Source organism: Sminthopsis crassicaudata, chromosome 2, assembly GCF_048593235.1.
Source record: "Sminthopsis crassicaudata isolate SCR6 chromosome 2, ASM4859323v1, whole genome shotgun sequence".
Taxonomy (NCBI): domain Eukaryota; kingdom Metazoa; phylum Chordata; class Mammalia; order Dasyuromorphia; family Dasyuridae; genus Sminthopsis; species Sminthopsis crassicaudata.
In genome coordinates this window covers 450,744,286-450,764,121 of record NC_133618.1, presented here as the reverse complement: position 1 = coordinate 450,764,121, position 19,836 = coordinate 450,744,286, and the positions used below count along the sequence as shown (strand labels likewise).

Here is a 19,836-nt window from a genome sequence, read left to right as displayed (position 1 = left end):
TCTATGTGGATATGTTTATGAATGGTTCTCTTGTGGCATTCCTTCCTTCCTTCCTTTCTTCCTGCGTTCCTTTCCTTCTTTTTCTTCCTTTCTTCCTACCTGCCTGCTTTCCTGTTTTCTTTCCTTCCTTCCTTTCCTTCCTTCCTTCCTTCCTTCCTTCCTTCCTTCCTTCCTTCCTTCCTTCCTTCCTTCCTTCCTTCCTTCCTTCCTTCCTTCCTTCCTTCCTTCCTTCCTTCCTTCCTTCCTTCCTTCCTTCCTTCCTTCCTTCCTTCCTTCCTTCCTTCCTTCCTTCCTGCCTTCCTTCCTTTCTTCCTTCCTTCCTTCCTTCCTAACTTCCTGTTTTCCTTCCTTCCTTCTTGCCTTCCTGCCTTCCTGCTTTCTTGCCTTTCCTGCCTTCCTGCATTTGCCTCCCTCCCTCCCTGCTTCCCTCCCTTTTTTCTGCCTCCTTCTCTTCCTTCTTCCCTCTGTCCCTCCTTCTCTTCCTCCCTCCCTTCCTCCCTTCCTTTCTTCCCTCCCTCCCTTCCTTTCCTCCCTCTTCCCTTCCTTTCCTCCCTCTTCCCTCCTTTCCTCCTCCCTTCCTTCCTCCCTCTCTCCCTCCTTCCTCCCTCTCTCCCTCCTTCCTCCCTCTCTCCCTCCTTCTTCCCTCTCTCCTTCCCTCCTTCCTCTTCCCTTCCTTCCCTCTCTCCCTCCGTCCATCCCTCCCTCTCTTCCTTCCTTTTCTTCTTCTCTTCCTCCCTTCTTTCCTCCCTTCCTCCCTTTTTATTTCCTCTCTTCCTCCCTTTCTTCCTCAAAAACCAAAAGTGAAAATAACATGCTTCAATCTGCATTCAGACACCCTAGTTCTTTCTCTCATTGTCAACAGAATTTTGTATCATGAGTTCTTTGAAATTATCTTGAATTATTATATTGCTGAGGAGAGCTAAGTCAGTCCTAGTTGATCATAATAAAATGTTGCTATTAACTCTGTAAAATTTTCTCCTGATTCTGCTCAGCATCAGTTCATGTAAGTTCAGGTTTTTCTGAAATCCTTTGTTTATTCTTAGAGCACAATAGTATTTAATTACATTCATATTTTACAACTTATTCAGCTATCCACCAATTGATGGGCATCCACTCAATTTCTAGTTCTACCACTATAAAAGGAGGGCCTATAAATATTTTTGTACATGTGCGTTTTGTTTCCCTTTTAAAAAAATCTATTTAGGACCTAGTAGTCATATTGATGGATCAAAGGTTATGCAGTTTGATTGCCCTTTAGGTATAACTGCAAATTGGTCTCCAGAATGGTTGGATCATTTCACAACTCCATCAACAATGCATATTCCACCAACAATGTATTAGTGTCCAAATTTTCCCACATCTTCAACATTGACAATCTGATAGTTATAAGGTATTACTTCAGAGTTGTTTTAATTTACATTTTTTCTAATCAGTGTGTTTCTTTCTTAATGCTTATGTAAATGTATTTATATATGTCTGTGTCTGTCTTTTACTGCATGTATTGGCTATGTGTGTGTCTCATGTGTGTGCATATGGCTATATGTGTGCATATCTTGCTGCATATGTGACTGTTTTTACATGCCTCTCATGTCATATTGTGGCAGTGTGTCTCCCTCTTGCTGCTTTTGTACTTTGACTCTGTGTGCATTTTTCTTGCTGTATGTAATTGTGTTTATTTGTGTATATCTCTTATTGCATGTATGCCTCTTGCTGTTTATGTGGTTCTGTATACATGTATATCTTGCTGCATGTGCTGCTTACATGTTTTTGTGTCTCTTGCTATGTATGAGGCTCTTTATATGTGTGTGGCTCTGTTTATGTGAGTACCTTTCTTGCTCTATGTCTGACTGTGTTTATGTATTGCTTGTTAAGTCTAACCCAGTCACATACCCAAAAAGAGACTTGCATATACATAGTCTCACATGCAGTAAGAAATCTATACTAACACAGCTAGCGAATACTTTGTGTCTGTGCTTTTCTTGCTGTGTGTGTGACTACTCATGTGTAGGAGAGTCTCTTACTGCATGTGTCTTGCTCTTGTGGGCCAGTATATATGTATTCTCTTGCTGCTTATATGGCTGTGTGCATGTGGGGGGGTGCTTTTATGGCTGTGTATGTGTTTGTGTATGTCTTTCTTGGTGCATGTGTGCCTTTGTGTCTGCTTATGTGTCTTTTACTTTCTTTGTGACTGTATTTAGATATGCTTCTCTTTATGCTGTCTCTTCTTGCTGAATGTATGACTGTGTACCTTTCTTGCGTGCGTAGCTGTATATATGTGTCTCTGGCTGCATGTGTGGCTCTGTGTTGTATCTCATCCTGGGTGTGTAGTTTCTTTTTTGTGTACTTCTCTTATTGGTTATGTAGCTTTTTGTATTTCTCTTGTTGCATGTGTGGTTATGCATAAGTGTCTTTTTATATGTTTATGCTTCTCTTCCTGAATGTGTATATTTGCATTTGATGTTTGTGTGGCTATGTTATGTTACATAATTCCCTTGCTTTGTGTGTATGCCTCTTTCACTGAACTTTTATGTGTGTGGCTTTTATAACACTGTCCAGTTATTGGTTTTTTGACTATGATTGTACTTTTCTTGCTGTATGTTAGGCTATGGTGGTTTGGTTTATGTGCCTGTGTGTATGTGTATGAGAGTCTCACTGATTTTGTTTATGTAGTTATTTGTATATATGTTCCTTTTTTGCTGCTTGTAGAGCTGTGTGTATGTGTGTCTTATTGCTTACATGGCTTGTATGACTGTCTGTCTTTTTTACTATAGTTGGTGTCAGTCTCTCTGTCTCTCTCTATGTCCGAGTCACTGCCACAGAGGCTTTGATGGCATGGGGGAGGCAGCAGATACCCTTATCTAAGAGCATTTCTCCCTTGCAGATCATTTTCCTGCCCACCCGGCTTCGGACCCCCCGCACAGCCACCCTTCTGAGCAGTGCTGGCAATGGCTATATTTATGCCTGGTCGATTCATGACAGAGGGGGCATGCTGGGAAAATTTCAGCCAGCAGAAAATCAATATCAGGATTCAGTTGTTGGTGCCATGGCCAGTGATGAAAAAGACTGGATACTAATAACTGGAGACTCCAAAGGCTACATCAAGGTAAGTGTGAGGTCTTAGGACTGAGAAATTAGAGAAATTATTTCAGTTAATTTGTCATTTCTGTCTCCTTTATTCTTCTTGTGAAGGTCAACCTTTCCTTGTATGTCTTCAATTTTGTTCATTTGTTCAATAACCACTTAAAAAAAACAAACAAAACTAATAATTGTAGTAGACTGGGGACCCAAAGACAAAACCAAGATTATTTTCAAGGGCAAAAAAAATTTTTTATTTTATTTTGTCAGTGCTTATTGATAGGGGGAGGACAACAGATGCCCTGTAACATACACGTGATAAAATTTTGTTGATTGCTTAAAAATTAAATATATGCAAAATACACACAAACTATTTCTTAATTTGATTAAAAGGGGCACATTAGCCACTGGGGGTGGGTGGATAGGCAGGTTTTGCACAGGAGGTGGCAACTAAACTGAACTAGAAGGAAGCTAGGAATCAGGAGTTAGAAATGAAGAGGAGATGTGTCCCACGAAAGGGAGGTAGTCTGTTCAAAGACTCAGAGACAGGAGATTGCTGTAATTCAAAGGGGATATTTAGACAGAAATGTAGGGTGAATAAAAGGTATAAGTATAAAAAACTAGAAAAGGATGACTAGAATGATTCTGAAGGGGCTTAATTGTTAAATGAATAAGTTTGTATTTTATCCTTGAGACTGCTTTTTGAACAGTGGAGTAACGTCTTGAAACTTTTGCGTTAGGAATATCCATTTGGCAGTTGTATGGAAGGTGGATTAGAAAAGGAAAAGACTTGAAATAGAATTACCAATTGGGAGTCTTTTATAATAGTTAAGGGAGTGATGAAGAGAACCTAAAATAGGGAGATGGCTTGTGAATGAAGAGAAAGGATGGATGTGAGAGCTGTGCAGCTAAGAAGGGAAGGAAACAGCTAAGACTTGGCAATTAGGCAGCTGAGGGACACATTGGAGAGGGCACCAAGTTTGAAGATGGGAAAATTTGAGTTCAAATCCTGCTGTAGACACTGGCTGTGTGACTCTGGGTGTTACTTAAACTTCTCTTTGCCTCAGTTTCCTCAAATGTAAAATGGGGATAATAATGGCAACTACCTAGTTCTGGAATTTTTGTGAGGGTCAAATGAGATAATATATGTAATGTTCTTAACACAGTGCCTGGCACATGATAGTCATTATAGAAATGCTAATTTCCTTCATTTCCCTTCTCCCTTCCCCCTTGTGATGCTAGGCAAGACACTTCATCTGTCTCAGATTAGACTTGATAGCTGTTAAGGCACTATCTAAATTTAAATCTATGATCTAGAGATAAATCCAGAATGTGAAGGGAAGGTGAGAGCAAAAGAGTTGGAGATTACAATGAAATTGTGAACTGGACTTCATGGAAGGATGTTACTATCATTGGTAGAAACAGATAATAGAAAGCATTTTTTAAAAAATAATAAACGAATGAAAAAAATTAAGTTTACTATGTGCCAAGCCTTGTACGCATTGGGGATACAAATACAAAAGTTTCAATTCTTATGGTAGGAGACAAGACACAAAGTGGAGATGGCTCATTGGGCATAGGATAGTTGACATATCCTATCTGTGGCAGTGATGATTTGATCATAGTTTATAGAGAGGAGGAATAAAAGGGAATTGTAAGGGAGAACATAACTGAAGAGCAAGAAAAAAGTGAGCTATAGTTTCTAGGCAATAGTGGTGTAGGAGAGGCATTCAGGGGAGGACCCAGGGTGGAAGTTTCTCTTGGGATAATAAGGCAGTTGGTAAGGAAAAGATGGCCACAAATCAGAAAGTTTGGAGCATGTTGAATTTAAGAGATCTATATATCATCCAGTGGGGAATGTGTAATAAGGAATTGCTAATATAGGAGAAAAGGACCCTGAGATTATCATTTAGAAATGGAAGGGAAAGGTCCAGAGAAATTGTGACTTTCCCAAATGTGTAGAGAGAGGAAGACCCATAAATGAACCCCAAGGTATATCCCACATGTAGTGGGAGGGACATGGATGCTGCTGTAGCAAAGGAGACTAGATGGATGGAAAGAGAACCAGGAGAAAGCAGGTCATGGAAATTGAGAGGAGAGTACTCACAAAAAGGGATCTAGTTCTACAGAGATTATAAAAGGAAGGATGAAAAGCAGAGGCCACTGAATTTAGCAATCAAAAAATCACTTTTGGAGAGAGCAGTCTGAATGAGGAATTATGGAGATAAGATATTAAGGGTAAAAAAGTGACAGAGAAGAAAAAGCATGGAAGCAAGAAGTTTAGACAGTTTCCAACCCCAAATTTGGCTGTGAAAGAGAAAAATGTATAAAGGGAATGGTAAGATCAAATGAAGGTTAAGTGTAATTTTTTTGGAGGAATTTTTGGTGGAATTTTTTGAAAAACCTCAAAAAGGAATTGGACATGGAGCCAAGAAGGGCAGAACTACCTTTGGACAGATAAGCCCCCTTTCTAATGTGCTTAAAATCTTGAGGGATTCTAGACTTTTTAAAACTAAGGGCAATTGCCCAAAATGCTGCTGTTTGACCCTGACCTTGAAGCTGGCTATTATTAGTGAAAAGTTCAAAGACTGTATGTATATGTAGCTAAATTGCCTTTGTGGACTACCAACAGTTCACTGACATCTTGATCTGGTACCAATTTAGATGCTGTTTTCCAGAGCTAGAAAAAAGTATCACTAGCTAGCCAGAAAAGACTAATCAGCATCTAGATATCCTGTGCTGAAGTCCAAATGTGGCATTCAGGGAGCTAGACTACACATAGTGGTAAAAACTGACATTTTGAGATTTTCATGAAACATCAAACTTGCAGTTCTTATTGAACCAATATTTCCCGCCTCAATTGTCTCTGCTCGATTAGTAGTGTGAGCAGATGGCTGATGAGGGACTGAGAAAAGTGATATAAACCAGATTTGAAATGTGGGAGGCAAGTTTTGACTCCAGGTCCCACTGTGCCACCCAGCTGCTTAGGTACACTGTTATTTTTAAAGGCTTGTCAATAGTGTATTGTTGGTTTGCATTATTTAATATTATGCATATTTGCTTATGAATATGAATGAATTGTGGTGATGCAAATGTGTAACATATCTTGTGTGTAGTTTAAACAGGTAGTATCTGAAGCAGTTTGTCAACTAATTCTGTGCATTGTGCTAAGTCTGTTTCTTGTACTATTGATGCACCCTGAATGACTCTTTTGAGATTGATTATATATAACTAAGTCTTAAGATAGTTATCATTTTTCTTTCAAGTGCTGATGTTTACTTTGTTGGAAGAGGTTACTGGATTTTGGAAGAGGTTAAGTCTTATCTTGAATGATTTTTCAGGGGACTTTAAAATGTTTTAGCTTGAGGAACAATGTCTCCAGGCTTTTTAGAGCTCATCCCCCCCCCCAAAAAAAAAAAAGCCAAGAAAGAAGTAAGGAAGGAGATCTTGTATGCTGAACTGTATCATGGTAGGTTGAACTGATATTTCCATTCCTCAGCAACAGAAAACTCATCCAGCAACTATCCATAATGTAGGAATGGTTATTATGGATTGGGCTGCCTTACATTGACTCTTCCATTGGCTATTTTCTTTCCTGTCCATGACTTAAAACTGAGATCTTTACTCTTTGTTCAATAATGGGGTTGGAGCTCTGAGGGCTTGGATTTGGGAGCGAGAGGGACAAAGGAAAAATTTGGGTAATAGAAACTTGTCAAAATGGATTCAAGCAGGATTACTCATCGAACTTCTGGTCCTAGATTTGGGACATCAAGGACTACTGTAGACTGCCCAGTGAACAGAAGATATCCCTTCTTTGGGAAGAAAGACTTGCTGAGGAAAATATTTATCGGAATTTAATTCCTACAAATAACCGATTGGAAACACAACAGGAACTCCCGGAGACTGAAGAGGTAAAAAGGATTCTGGATGAATATTCCCTTGAATGCTGAACTGCAGTGAGCTATACAGATGAGTTGTACATAATAAGTTTGGATCATTATAGGGAGCTTCCAGGTTGCCTAAGGTGGGTCAACTTTCCAGGACTGGAAAACAGAGTAAGCCAAAGCTCTGGGTGCTGAGTGCTAAGTAAAACCTGTATTTCCAAAATGAAAGAAAGTGAATTGTTACCATGTAATTTATTATTATTATTATTATTAAATTATTATACAAATCTGGACTTTTGGACAGTGGGTTTCCTTAAAGTAGGCCCACATATCAATTTTCTGATTATTCTAATTTTGTATCTAATTAATTTATAATTTCCTTTTCCAGGACTTAAATTTAGTATAATTCTTTTTTGTATTCTTCTCCTCCCACCCCCCCAGGCAATTGGGGTTAAATGGCTTGCCCAGGGACACACAGCTAGGAAGTGTAAAATATCTGAGGTCAAATTTGAACTCGGGCCCTCCTGACTTCAGGGCTGGTGCTCTATACACAGTGACACCTAGCTGCCCCCTATAATTCTTTTTGTATAAGCAGACACTAGATTATTTTTAGGATAATTTAACTTTGGAATTTTACCTTTCCAGGTATATTTAGTCCTATTTTATAATTACATTCATTCATTCAACAAGCATAATTTCCTTGAGGTCAGGACCTGTTTGCTTAATGTCTTTGTATTTCCTGTGTTCAGCAAAATGTCTAGAATATAATAAACATTTTAAAAATCCTCATTTACTGATCAAATAATTAAGTGTTTACTATGTTTTATATAGTTACTTTACTGGGCATTCTAGGGAATTCAAAGTTGAAAAGGTAAAATTTATTTTATCTAAGAAACATTATAATCTAGTATTTTATCTTCACAAAAATCCTGATGATTTATGAATGAATATGAATATGGCTTATCTTTCCATTTTACAGACAAATATACAAAGTACAGAAAGGCTCACTTGCACCACTTCACTTTACACAGGGAATTGGTAGAGCCACTTAGAGAGACTACAATTTCTGATTATTTTCTTTAAATCAATGCTAAATTATTAATTATTTTCAATTAAAGGGCTTCATTTCTTTGGATTTCCATTTTCCCCATTACAAGGTCCTTCAACAAGAGGATTTTAAGGACCCAAGCTTGTGTCACTAATAAACACATGAATTATAAGCCTGATCTGTCTCCCATAGGTCTTTGGTGGCCATGTCGTTTCCCTAATCCCTCCAGAGCTCCTGATTTCCTGGCAGGCTCATGATAAGGGTGTGACTGATATTGCCTTTGGAGAGCATTTCCATGTGATCATCAGTGCTGGTGCAGACTTTAATGTCAAGGCCTGGAAGATCTCTGGAGAGGCTATTGGTATGAATACTTTTGGGGGAATCTTTTTTTTTTTTCAATTAACAAGCATTTTATCTTCCTCCTATTTCCCTCAAAAAAAAAAAAATAGAAAAGAGAAGAAAAATAAAGCCCTTGTAATAAATATGCATAATTAAGCAAAACATATTCCTGAATTAATTATGTCTAAAAATGCATATTTTATTCTGCATTTTGAGTCCAGCTTCTTTGTCAGGAGGTGGGTGCTCTGTTTCATCATTAATCTTCTGGAATTGTGATTGATCATTTCATTGATTAGAGCTCTTAATTCTTTCAAAGTTAAACAGATATAAATTGGTCCACTGGTTCTACTTACTTCACTCTACATCAATTAATTTAAGTCTTTTCAGGTTTGTTTAAAATCATTCTTTTCATCAATTCTTATGGCACAATATTTTATTACATTAATACACTATAATATATTTACCCATTCATATGAGTTCTTTTGAATCCTTGGCTGTATTTGTCAGTTCCCTTCACTCTCTCCCTATTAGAATAATTGTTGCTATTTTATAAGCACTGTTTGTGGTTAACCCTAACATGTAGCCATGTTCTATCAATATTATGTGATAGCAAATCAGGTGGTTGTGCATGTATCTTCATAATCTATTCTTGTTCCCCAAACTCAATTTATTCAATCTTGGTTATCCCAGGAGATGATTAGCACAATAATCTGCCACTTCCAACTCTCCAGCTGATCCTGCCAAAAAACTCTAGATGACTCAAAAGTTATTTCTGTTTTAGAGTTGTATGACTCTTTTGGTAGAGATATGTATGTGTGTGTGTGGGTTCTCTTCTTAGTTTTTTCTCTCTACAGGACTATTAATAACCTCTTCTGTTGTCAGACATCTCACAATTTTCAAATTTCTGACTTTGCTTTTTACAAGTTTGTGATGACTTTGGGTAGGGATTTCCTAAGTGCCCCAATTGATCTCTACCGGGGAAGGCAGATTGTCAGAGGCCAGTAGTCAAGCATAGTCAAGCAAGACAGTGTGATACTGGTCACATTTAAAATGTGTGTCTCATTCTGCATATTAATCTTATTGATATGTCTGTTATGAGGTAGGTAGCATTCATCATCCTCTTTCCCCTGGAATCATGACTCAGAGTTTTTAAGTGTTTCAGAATTGTTTGTAATTACAATTGTGAACTTCACTTTGTATTTCAGTCCTTACAAGTCTTCCAATTTTTTTCTGAAATGAATTCTTCATTTCTTAAAGCATAATAATTTTACATTTCTATAGCATAATTTGTTTCCTAATCGATGGGGACTGTCTTATTTTCCAGTTCTCAGTCATCCCAAAAAGAATTCCCCTCCAATTTAGGAATTGTTATGCTTATAATTAATCTTTATTCTCTATCTACCCTCTTTTTCATTTGTCACCTTTTCTCCCCTCTGTTTCCTCCTATTTCCCTTTTGAGTTGATTGTATTTCTATGCCAAACTCTTTATTTGTACATATGTTTTATATATCCATATTCTGCCTTCCTTTGATGAGTTCAGATGAAATTGAGATTCAGTTGATACCCTCTCCCCTTCCTCATCTATAAAAACTTTTACTTGTGCCATCATGACAATTATGATGCAATCTTCTTTCATTTCTCACTCCCCCTACCCCCTTGTATCCTTCCCATTCTTTCATTTCTTTTTTTCAGGATCATCATAATACAGTAGAAACCTCTCCTGGATGACTCCCTATATATCTTCTAATGATATTGTAGTTCTTAAGGGATGCTTGTGTTATCCTCTTCCCTCCTCCACAATCACTTCACTTCATTACTTATTTATATTTACTGTTTATATTTCTTTTTATATTTTTTATTTCAAAGTTTCTACTAAGCTCTATTTTTAAAATCAGGAATGCTTGGAAATATTAAAGTTCATTCAATAACAATCTGTCTTCTCCCCCCTTGTAGCATGATACTTGGTTTTTATGGGTAAGGTATTCTTCATTGTACGTCTGTACCTTAGGCCTTTTGAAATACTGTCTGATGTCTGTTTGCTTAGAGTGCTAGCTGTTTAATTTTATGTGATTCTGATTCTGTGATTCTGTGCCTTGGTACTTGAACTTTTGTTTTCTGGCTCCTTGCCACATTTTTTCCTTTGACCTGGAAGCTCTGGATTTTGCTATGATATTCCCGGGCATCTTAATTTTGGGGCTTCTTTCAGAAGATGAGCAGTGGATGCTTCCTGTTTTCATTTTGCCCTCTTGCTGTAAAATGCCTGGGCAGTTTTCTTTGATTTTTTTTTCCGAAATACAATATCCAGATCTATTTTTGGTCAAGGATTACAGGCACTCTTATGATTCCTAAGTTATTTTCCTTGATCCCATTTTCCAGGTCATAGTTTTTGATATGAGATAACTTGCATTTTCTTTTATTTTTAAATCTTTTGACTTTTGTTTTAGTATTTCTTTTTTTCCTAGAATCATTAATTTTTTTCTGATACATTCTGATTTTTACTCTACTGGTAATTTGTCAATTCTTTCCAAGTTTTTCTTCCTTAATTCTCCTTTTAAACCATTTTTTCCTCTTTAACTCTTATTTTATTTGTAGCCTAATTTTAAAACTTATAAAAAAAACCTCTTGCATCATTTCTTCTAGGAATTTTCACTGATCTTATGGACAAGCTGTGTTTTTCTTTGAGGTTTTGCTTTTAGGCATGTTGGAGTTATTTTCCTCTTGTAAGTTTGTGTCTTGGGCATCCCTGCTATTATAATAGTTCTTTGTCTTTTTTTTTTTTTTTAATTCATTCTTCCATCAGTCCTCTTTAGGCAACCTGGTATTGCTGGTTTAGTTGGGAGCTTTGGTCCTAGTCTGCAGTCTTGGTCCCATTGAGAGACACCTTCTGTCCCAGCAGGATAAAAAGTCTTTGATCTCTCCTGGATGACCACAACAAGGGACTATGGGCAATGAAACTATTCTGCTAGGGCCTCTGTAAGACCCTTAACTGGTGGCATGGGCTCAGGATTGAGTTTATAAACAGCTCTAGGCCTCTCCATGCTGACTCTGGTGTGTTGAGTCCCTGATCTCAATTACTCTGAGAGAAACCCTATGTTTATAGGTCTGGATTCTGGGGCCTGGGCTGCCTATGATTAGTTCTGGTCATTCCGGTGGTATGGGCCTACGTCAGAGCTTTAGGCACTGAGTCCATATTTGTGGTTCAACCATGTTTCATATTTTCTGTTCTGGTCATTTGTCTGTAGGCCGAATTTTGATCTTGGCAGGAAAAAGTAACCATTTAGTTTCTTCTTCAATCTCCTAATTGCTATTCTTCTTAGAGTATTGTTAGAGTAATTGTGGTAGAAACTATATGTGCAACTCAATCCAAGAAGTGTTATTTGGTTTATGCACTTTGTATGTGCCCATTTGCTTTTTCTCCTAAAAGTTTGTTGTAATTATTCTTTGTTTTTCACTATCTTGGTTTGGTCAATCCACCCACATTTTCCAGATATTTAGTTCAAACCCAAAGTGGTTGTATGATTTGCTTAAAGACATACAGCAAAGCAGGAGTCATCTGACTTCTGATCTCTTTTAGAGCTTTGCAGCCTCATATGACAGACTAGTGGCCACTCTGAGGATGGCCAAATAGAGAGGGGATGAGGAATCAGGTACAAGGGTGGAAGGAAGAAAGACTGAGTGAGGAGTTGCTCCTCAAAGTCAGAGAGGGGTTGAAGGAGGATAGGCAGATGTCAATTCCAGTTACTGAATTTGAGTTAAATCTTAGGAACCTTTGGCTTGAGCATTTGGAGAAGGCTTGTGCCTATGGGAACGATTGACGACTCCCCAAAATCATCTGTCATAGAGCCAACAGAAATGCCTGAGATAAAGATCTCTGAGTGAGTAGACCAACTCCAAACTTCTCTAGACTAACAAGGAGGGGGGTGGGCAGAAAAAAATCACCAAACTTGGTGTGGCACACAGATTCCTTTATCCAAAACCTTTAATTTGGTTTGGAGCTGGACTGAGACATGTGTTCTAATATTCCAGTGTTGAATCCTGGATGAGAAAATTCCCTCTACTAAGGCAGAGTGGATACCTTATCTACAATTTATAGCCTTGGTATTGCCTGGGGCACTGAGAAGTTAGTGATTTTTTAAGTTAATGCAACTCTGAGAAAGATAGAATGTGTCAGATAGAGATAGGACTTAAACTTAGGCCTTGCTGTTTCCAGGTCCATCTCTTCATCCAATACAGGACACTATCTTACACCAAATGATGGAACCACCTCTAAATCAGCTATATTTGTAACTCAATCCAAGAAGTATTTGGCTTATGCACCTTGTGTGTGCCATTTGCTTTTTGCCCCTAAGAGTTTGTCACTTTAGATAATCAAGACTACCAGCACTATGTATTTAACCATTACATCCTTCCCTGAATAGTATTGATATAAATATATGGTTCAGACAGGAAGGACTACAGAGGTTTAGATGAGGGAGAGATCATAGTGGGTTGAACTGGGAAGATCTTAAGGAGGTGGGGTGAGCCTTGGAAATCGGTGGCAAGAACTGGATAAATGGAATGATGTGGGAAAAGCACCCTCTGGGAAACTTCTGGCACATATTTTAAGACTACTCTCCTTTTTCAGGCTTTTCTTGCAACCTTAGCCTGGGAAAGTAGTAGGAGAAGTTAGGAGGTACTGAGCCTGAATCATTTTTTATCCTAGCAAAGATGATGACTACACTAAAATCTTGACACAGCAGCGGAAGGATCAGATAAAGCTGATGTCCCTTCTGCATAGCAAGTCTCCAGAGGCTATGAACAAACTAAGGAATTTGGCTGAGCAGAGTGTGCTGGGGTCTGTCAAAGCTGGTGAAGGGGTGGAGGATACTTGGATAAAATGGAAGACTTCTGGGATTCAGGTGAGATGGGGGGCTAGGTCTTAGGGTTTTTCAAGAACCCCAATTACTCTTTCAAATCTTCACATGTACCTATGATTGTTTCAGAGAAGCGACATCGTTGGAAAGGCCTATAAACCAAAGGAACGGGGACGTGTGCCAGAGGTTGAGATAACACCAGTGAAGTTTGTGAAGGACAAAGAGGTCAGAATCCAGCTAACCTATATGGGAGGGGTTTTCTGGACTGGGGAATGGAGAGAGGAGTTTAGTGAAAAGAGTGTTATTTCTGATGTTTGACCTGGATGCAAGTGAGGTTGCATAATGTCACTAATAATGTTATCTTAGGTAAGTCACCTTCTGAGACTAGAGATAACCTCTAGATTGTAGCAGATCTTTCCTCTCTCTCTGGGTATAACTATATTCAGGTATTCAAATGATTAGATGACCAAGGAAGGAGAAAAGGGGAACAGAGCTCTCTATGAGAGAGAAAGAAGAGAGAGAAGAGAGAGAGAGAAAGAGAGAGAGAGAAAGAGAGAGAGAGAGAGAGAGGAGGAGGGAGGAGAGAGAGAGAGAGAGAGAGAGAGAGAGAGAGAGAGAGAGAGAGAGAGAGAGAGAGAGAGAGAGGGGGGGGGGGGGGAGAGGGAGAGGGAGAGAACAGAAGAGAGACAGAAAGGGATGGAGAAAGAGTGTTGGGAGGAGAAGGAAACTAGGAAAATTAGTCGATGAGAATACAGGGAGAATTCTTTTTATTTGCCCTTGTTAGAGAATTCTGTATACTAATAGTACCAGATGATTAAAACTTACTTCTCCGAACATGGAAACTTTTTTAACTTTAGCAAGTTTTGAGCTGACTTTAAGTTTATTGATTTATTTGACCAACATTTGTTATGTGGCCATGATTTACAGGGCCTTATACTAGGTGCTGTGAGAAATTGAAAAATGTAGGTAGGGTCGGAGACATAAAAATACAACTATTATCCATTCTCAAGTCAGAGATTTTAAATAATACAGGTGGAGCTTTACACAATGTTGATCTATTTATGTATTAAAAATGTGTGTATGCATATATGTGTATATATACATGCATGTGTATGTATTCATACATGCATGTACTTCTATAAGAAGAATTTCATTGCTATATCAGGACTACTCTTATCTTGGTTTAATTTTGGGAAATAAAATTGCAATTCGGGCAACTAACATTGTCTAGGAAATAGATTTAGTTCTGGATGGCCTAAAGATTTTTAGGGCCTGTGCAGTTTTATAGGCAAACAGAACTGAGCTCTTTTGAAAATATACCAATTTTAGGGATACCAAATCCCAGATACAAGATTAAACACAGGAGTGGATGGAATTCTTTAGGAGTTGGGCTGCTTTCATGGATATCTGTTAATTAATGTAGCTGTGTCTTAGACTGCTGTCCTACTTCCTTTGGTGCCATCTGAAGATGCCTGATATTGTGCATTAGTATATAATTCATACATAATTAATTATGTGTCAATTTGCTAATGTTAATAAACTAGTACATAATAAAGATAACTCCAATTTCTTTAGACCTTTAAGTCTTAATGAAATGTTTTCCTTACCATAAACCTTTAAGATATTCTTATTTAAAAAATAAAGAATTCAGTTCCGGAGATGTAAAATGATATGTACAATTAGTGACTATCAGAATCAGGTCTTGGACTTAAACTCAAGTCTTTGGGCAACATTATGTATGAGATCTGAGTGGGTACAGACAAGGAGAAGGTGACATTTGAATTAGGCTCTAAGGGTAGGTAGAAATTTTATAAGTATGGAAGAGTAGATGGATAGATAAAGTATTTCCTTCTTTTGGAAATAAAAGCATTTTTTAAATTAAATTTATCTTATTTGAAAAAAATAAAGAAAAAAAAGAAAAACAAAAGAGAACATTGTCATATGACCAGCAGAACATCATGGAGGATTCAAAATATATAATCACAAATTGCCAGATCAAGAAAGTATGATGATAGTAGAAAGTATATGATAATAGAAGAAATTATATTCATAAATGTCCACTTTTTCTTTACTTCCTTGCGATACAAACCCAGTAGCAACACTGCTGGGTCAAAGGGTATGCACAGTTTGATAACTTTTTGAGCAGAGTTCCAAATCACTCTCCAGAATGGCTGGATGTGTTCACAATTCCACCAACAATGTATCAGTCCCCCAGTTTTCCCACATCCCCTCCATCATTCAGCATTATCTTTCCCTGTCATTCTAGCCAATCTGACAGGTGTGTAGTGGTATCTCAGAGTTGTCTTAATTTGCATTTCTCTGATTAATAATGACTTGGAGAATCTTTTCATATGGCTAGAAATAGTTTAATTTTCTTTGTCTGAAAATTGTCTGTTCATATCTTTTGACTATTTGTCAATTGGAGAATGGCTTGATTTCTTATAAATTAGAGTCAATTCTCCATATATTTTGGAAATGAGGCCTTTATCAGAACCTTTGACTGTAAAAATGTTTTCCCAGTTTATTGCTTCCCTTCTAATCTTGTCTACATTAGTTTTGTTTGTACAAAAACTTTTCAATTTGATATAATCAAAAATTTTCTATTTTGTGAACAATAATAATCTCTAGTTCGTCTTTGGTCATAAATTTCTTCCTCCTCCACAGAGGTAAAGTATCCTATGTTCTTCTAATTTATTTATAATATCATTCTTTATTCCTAGGTCATGATCCCATTTTGACCTTATCTTGGTGTATGGTGTTAAGTGTGGGTCAATGCCTAGTTTCTGCCATATTAGTTTCCAATTTTCCCAGCAGTTTTTGTGAAACAGTGAATTCTTATCCCAAAAGTTGGGGTCTTTGGGGTGTTAAATACTAGATTATTAAAGTTATTGACTATTTTTTCCTTGGAACCTAACCTATTCCACTGATCAACTAGTCTATTTCTTAGCCAATACCAAATGGTTTTGGTGACTGCTGCTTTATAATATAATTTTAAATCTCCATTTGATTTTTTTTTCATTAGTTCCATTGAAATTCTTGACCTTTTGTTTTTCCATATGAATTTTGTTATTATTTTTTCTAGGTCATTAAAATAGTTTTTTTGGGAGTCTGATTGGTATAGCGCTAAATAAATAGATTAGTTTAGGTAGTATTGTCATCTTTATTATATTTGCTCGCCCTATCCAAGAGCATTTAAAATTTTTCCAATGGGTTAGGCCTGACTTTATTTGTGTGGACAGTGTTTTGTAGTTTTGCTCATACAGTTCCTGATTTTCTTTTAGCAGATAGATTCCCAAAGTTGTAGGATACAAAATAAACCCACATAAATCATCAGCATTCTTATATGTCAGTAACAAAATCCAACAGTTAGAGTTACAAAGAGAAATTACATTTAGAGTAACTACCGATAATATAAAATATTTGGGAATCTAAGCTTCTTATACTAATTCTTTGTCTTTTTCTGTTTTTGTGGTCAGATCTCTCCTTGGGTCTATAAAAGCCTCCCTTGCAAAGACCTGGAAGACTTGACCCGATCCAACATGGCCATCATGAAAACAACTCAAACTCCAAGGAAAAAAAATGTATGGTTAATCACCCAGCACATGATCAAGAACCTTTCTACGGGCAGGCAGTCCATAGATACTCCCACTCAGTCACAGAGCTTCTCTTTCTTCAGTCCAGTTTTATCCAAGAATTCCTCATTCACTTCAATATCATCTTTGAAGCTGTCTTCGGTCTCCTCCGTTTCTTCTTTAAAGCAGTCATCGATTTCTTCAGTAACAGCAGTCTCAAAGAAACAATTACATCCTTCCTTAGTGTCTCCCAAGAAGAAGGCACCTTCAAGTTCTAATATATCCATTGCTACCAAGTCATCCATGACAGTCAATACAGTGTCTTCAGTAAAGTCTTCAACTCTAGTCTTAAAGCCTTTGAAGTCAATCCTTAAAGGATGACCTGGGCAGGCTACCAGCCCAATCCCTTTCTTTCAGTGAGATGAATATAGGAAATGGATGGACTCTTTATTAGGCCAATTAAAGTGTGGACTTGGTTGCCCCACTCAAACCCCCCATATCCCCTTCCAGAATTATTTCCCTCTCTCACTGAGATTTCTATGCCACTTCTTCAGGAGAGAGAAATAAATTTTGTTTTGGGGTTCCTTCAGGATCTCAGATTAAGTTGTATTACCCTGGGAGGTATGGGGAGAGAGGAGGAGTCTTTTTCTCAAAGGGAAGGATCACAGTCTCTAAGCCCATTTATCCTATTCATTAATGGGACCAGATATGACCATGTACATGGTCTAAGGGCTCTGTGATAGAGACTTAAAAAAAGTTTACCAGATTTGTTTTGAGTCCTCTGTTCTTCAAGAATATTTTGACACTGGTCTCCTGGCGCTTCTTTAAACAATACATTCTATCTCTTGGTTCTGGGCATTTTCTCTGGTTAACTCCCATTTCTGGAATGCCCTCTCTCATCTGTTCTATGTATTAATATTCCTTGGTTTCCTTTAAGTCCCAACTAAGGTTCCATATTTTACTAGAAGCCTTCCATAGCTTATTTTGAGTGCTTTCCTTAAGTTAATTATCTCTTATTTATCTTGAACATAGTTTGCTTTGTATATATTTGTTTGCATGTTGTCTCCCCCATTACATTGTAAGCCCCTTAAGGGCAGAGACTGTTTTTCATCTCTTTTTCTGTTCCCAACATTTAGAACAGTGTTTTGTTTGTAATAGGAGTTTAATAAAATTGATTGATTGATTGATTTTAAATGAGTGATTGATTAATTTTAAAATATTCAAGGCCTGGTGGTGGGAGGTGGGATGAGGCTATCTTTTAAGGATTGTAGAAGTTCAAGTGAGAGGCAACATCAGTATGAGATGGAATGATTGGGGAAAATATCATGGGGGAGGAAAAAGCACTGGATTTAGAGCAAGAAATCTTGGTCTTGGACCATATATCTTGGGCAAATAATTTCTTTAGTTTTGGTTTCAGTTTTCTCATGTGGACAATTAAGGGAAATCGACTCAGTGATCCAATAGATCTCTCATAGCTCACATGTTTGTTCTCTACATGTATGTACTAGATGTGGCAGAATAGCCTCAGAGTTGGGGACTGATGGTAGAAGGAAGATGGTAATTCCTGTCCTTTGTTTAATGTTAATGTGGATAGGGAGGGAGCATATAGATTGATGGCATATGCAGTGTTCTCAGTTTCCTTTTTGTTTTTAAATACTAGCACTGTGTGTGTGGGAGGTGAGTTTCAGCCTAATTTGCTCTTATTTGGGGCCTTCCAGGATTTTGCCCAATAGCCTTGTGAAAGGCTGGTTGTGAATTATTTTAATACAATTTTGAATTTAGAGATCCTAGATTCTGATTCCACCTCTTATAGTCCTGTGTGATCTTGGGCAGATCATATTACTTCCTTGGACTTCAATTTTCTCATCTGTAAAGTGGAGTCAACTGGTACATCTGGTCTGATTATGCTCTCTCTCACTAATAATAGTGTGCTCCCAATTAATGTATTCCCTATGGGATCTAGGGGAAGGATGGAGATAATGTTTATGATTTATAGATATACCTGAGTAGTAACATTGGTTGTGTGAAGCCTTTTCCATTCTTAGCATATATATATATATATATACACACACACACACACACACACACACACACACACACACACACACACACACATGTGGCTACTTAAATGGGAGCCATGAATCTGGAGAACTCAGTTCCCTAATAGTTGACCCAGGACATTCCTGGGCTAGTATTTAGTTCTCTGACCAAATTCTCACTGATTCTGATCATTAGTAAAGGGAATTTGAGTGTGGGTGGGTGGTGAGGTATGGGAGATGATGGAGATGATTGAAAAGAAGAAAATGGGGTTATTTGATTTATTTCAATGAGGAAGTAATCTATACTACCTTTATTATACATGTATAATATTTTATAGTTTATAAAGTGCTTTCACATTGTTTTAGGTTATTCACTAACCCTAACAGGAAAGCAGGAAAGAGAATATTTCTAGTTACTTTAATATAAAAGATATATAATTTCACTGATTTAGGTATTCCTAACCATGCCTTCAAATCCTGAGCCTTTTATCTGCATCCTCCTATAAATCTTAGGGGTTCCTTTTCTCATCACCATTGTACTTAAAAAGACTTCCTTCTCTGCCACACTACATGGGAATATTATTGGGTGGAACTGAATTCACCCACTTCATGACCAGCCTACCTTTTTTTCAATCTCTAATGTTCTCTATTTATTTAAGTGATTTTTTTCATTTAGTGGGTTAATGGAAGGACTGGAAATATAGTTCCAGTCCCCTGACTCAGTCCTTTTGGAAGGGAGAGTGATAGTTTATTTTTAGTCCCAGAACTTGAGAGGTCATTAAGATATGAGAAGAATTCTTTGCTGAAAGTCCTTAGCCTCACGTTCTTGGTCTCTAGTTTTCTTCTCCACTTTCACAAATCTTACTTTTAGATTACTTTTTTGTGGAATAAGAGGATTGAATCAGATGATTTCTGAGTTTTTTTCCAGCTCTGATGTATGACGTGAGAATATAAGTACACAAACTGATGTGAACAATCAGATCAGACCTTTCTTACCCTTCTCGATGAATGTTTTGTTTCCTAGCT

At 37.5% G+C, this 19,836-nt stretch overlaps 1 protein-coding gene across 2 annotated transcripts in view; it reads left to right on the top strand.

Moving 5' to 3' along the window:
• Positions 1–17,355, top strand: part of EFCAB8 (EF-hand calcium binding domain 8) — a 157,618-nt gene extending 140,263 nt beyond the window's left edge. For both annotated transcript variants that reach the window (XM_074292737.1, XM_074292736.1), the window contains exons 22-28: positions 2,882–3,103; positions 6,834–6,986; positions 8,200–8,368; positions 12,110–12,221; positions 13,049–13,244; positions 13,329–13,424; positions 16,676–17,355. In XM_074292737.1, coding sequence (XP_074148838.1) covers positions 2,882–3,103; positions 6,834–6,986; positions 8,200–8,368; positions 12,110–12,221; positions 13,049–13,244; positions 13,329–13,424; positions 16,676–17,152 — 1,425 coding nt within the window. In that variant the 3' untranslated portion in view covers positions 17,153–17,355. The remainder of the gene's footprint in view (positions 1–2,881; positions 3,104–6,833; positions 6,987–8,199; positions 8,369–12,109; positions 12,222–13,048; positions 13,245–13,328; positions 13,425–16,675) is intronic.
• Positions 17,356–19,836: the final 2,481 nt, after the last annotated feature.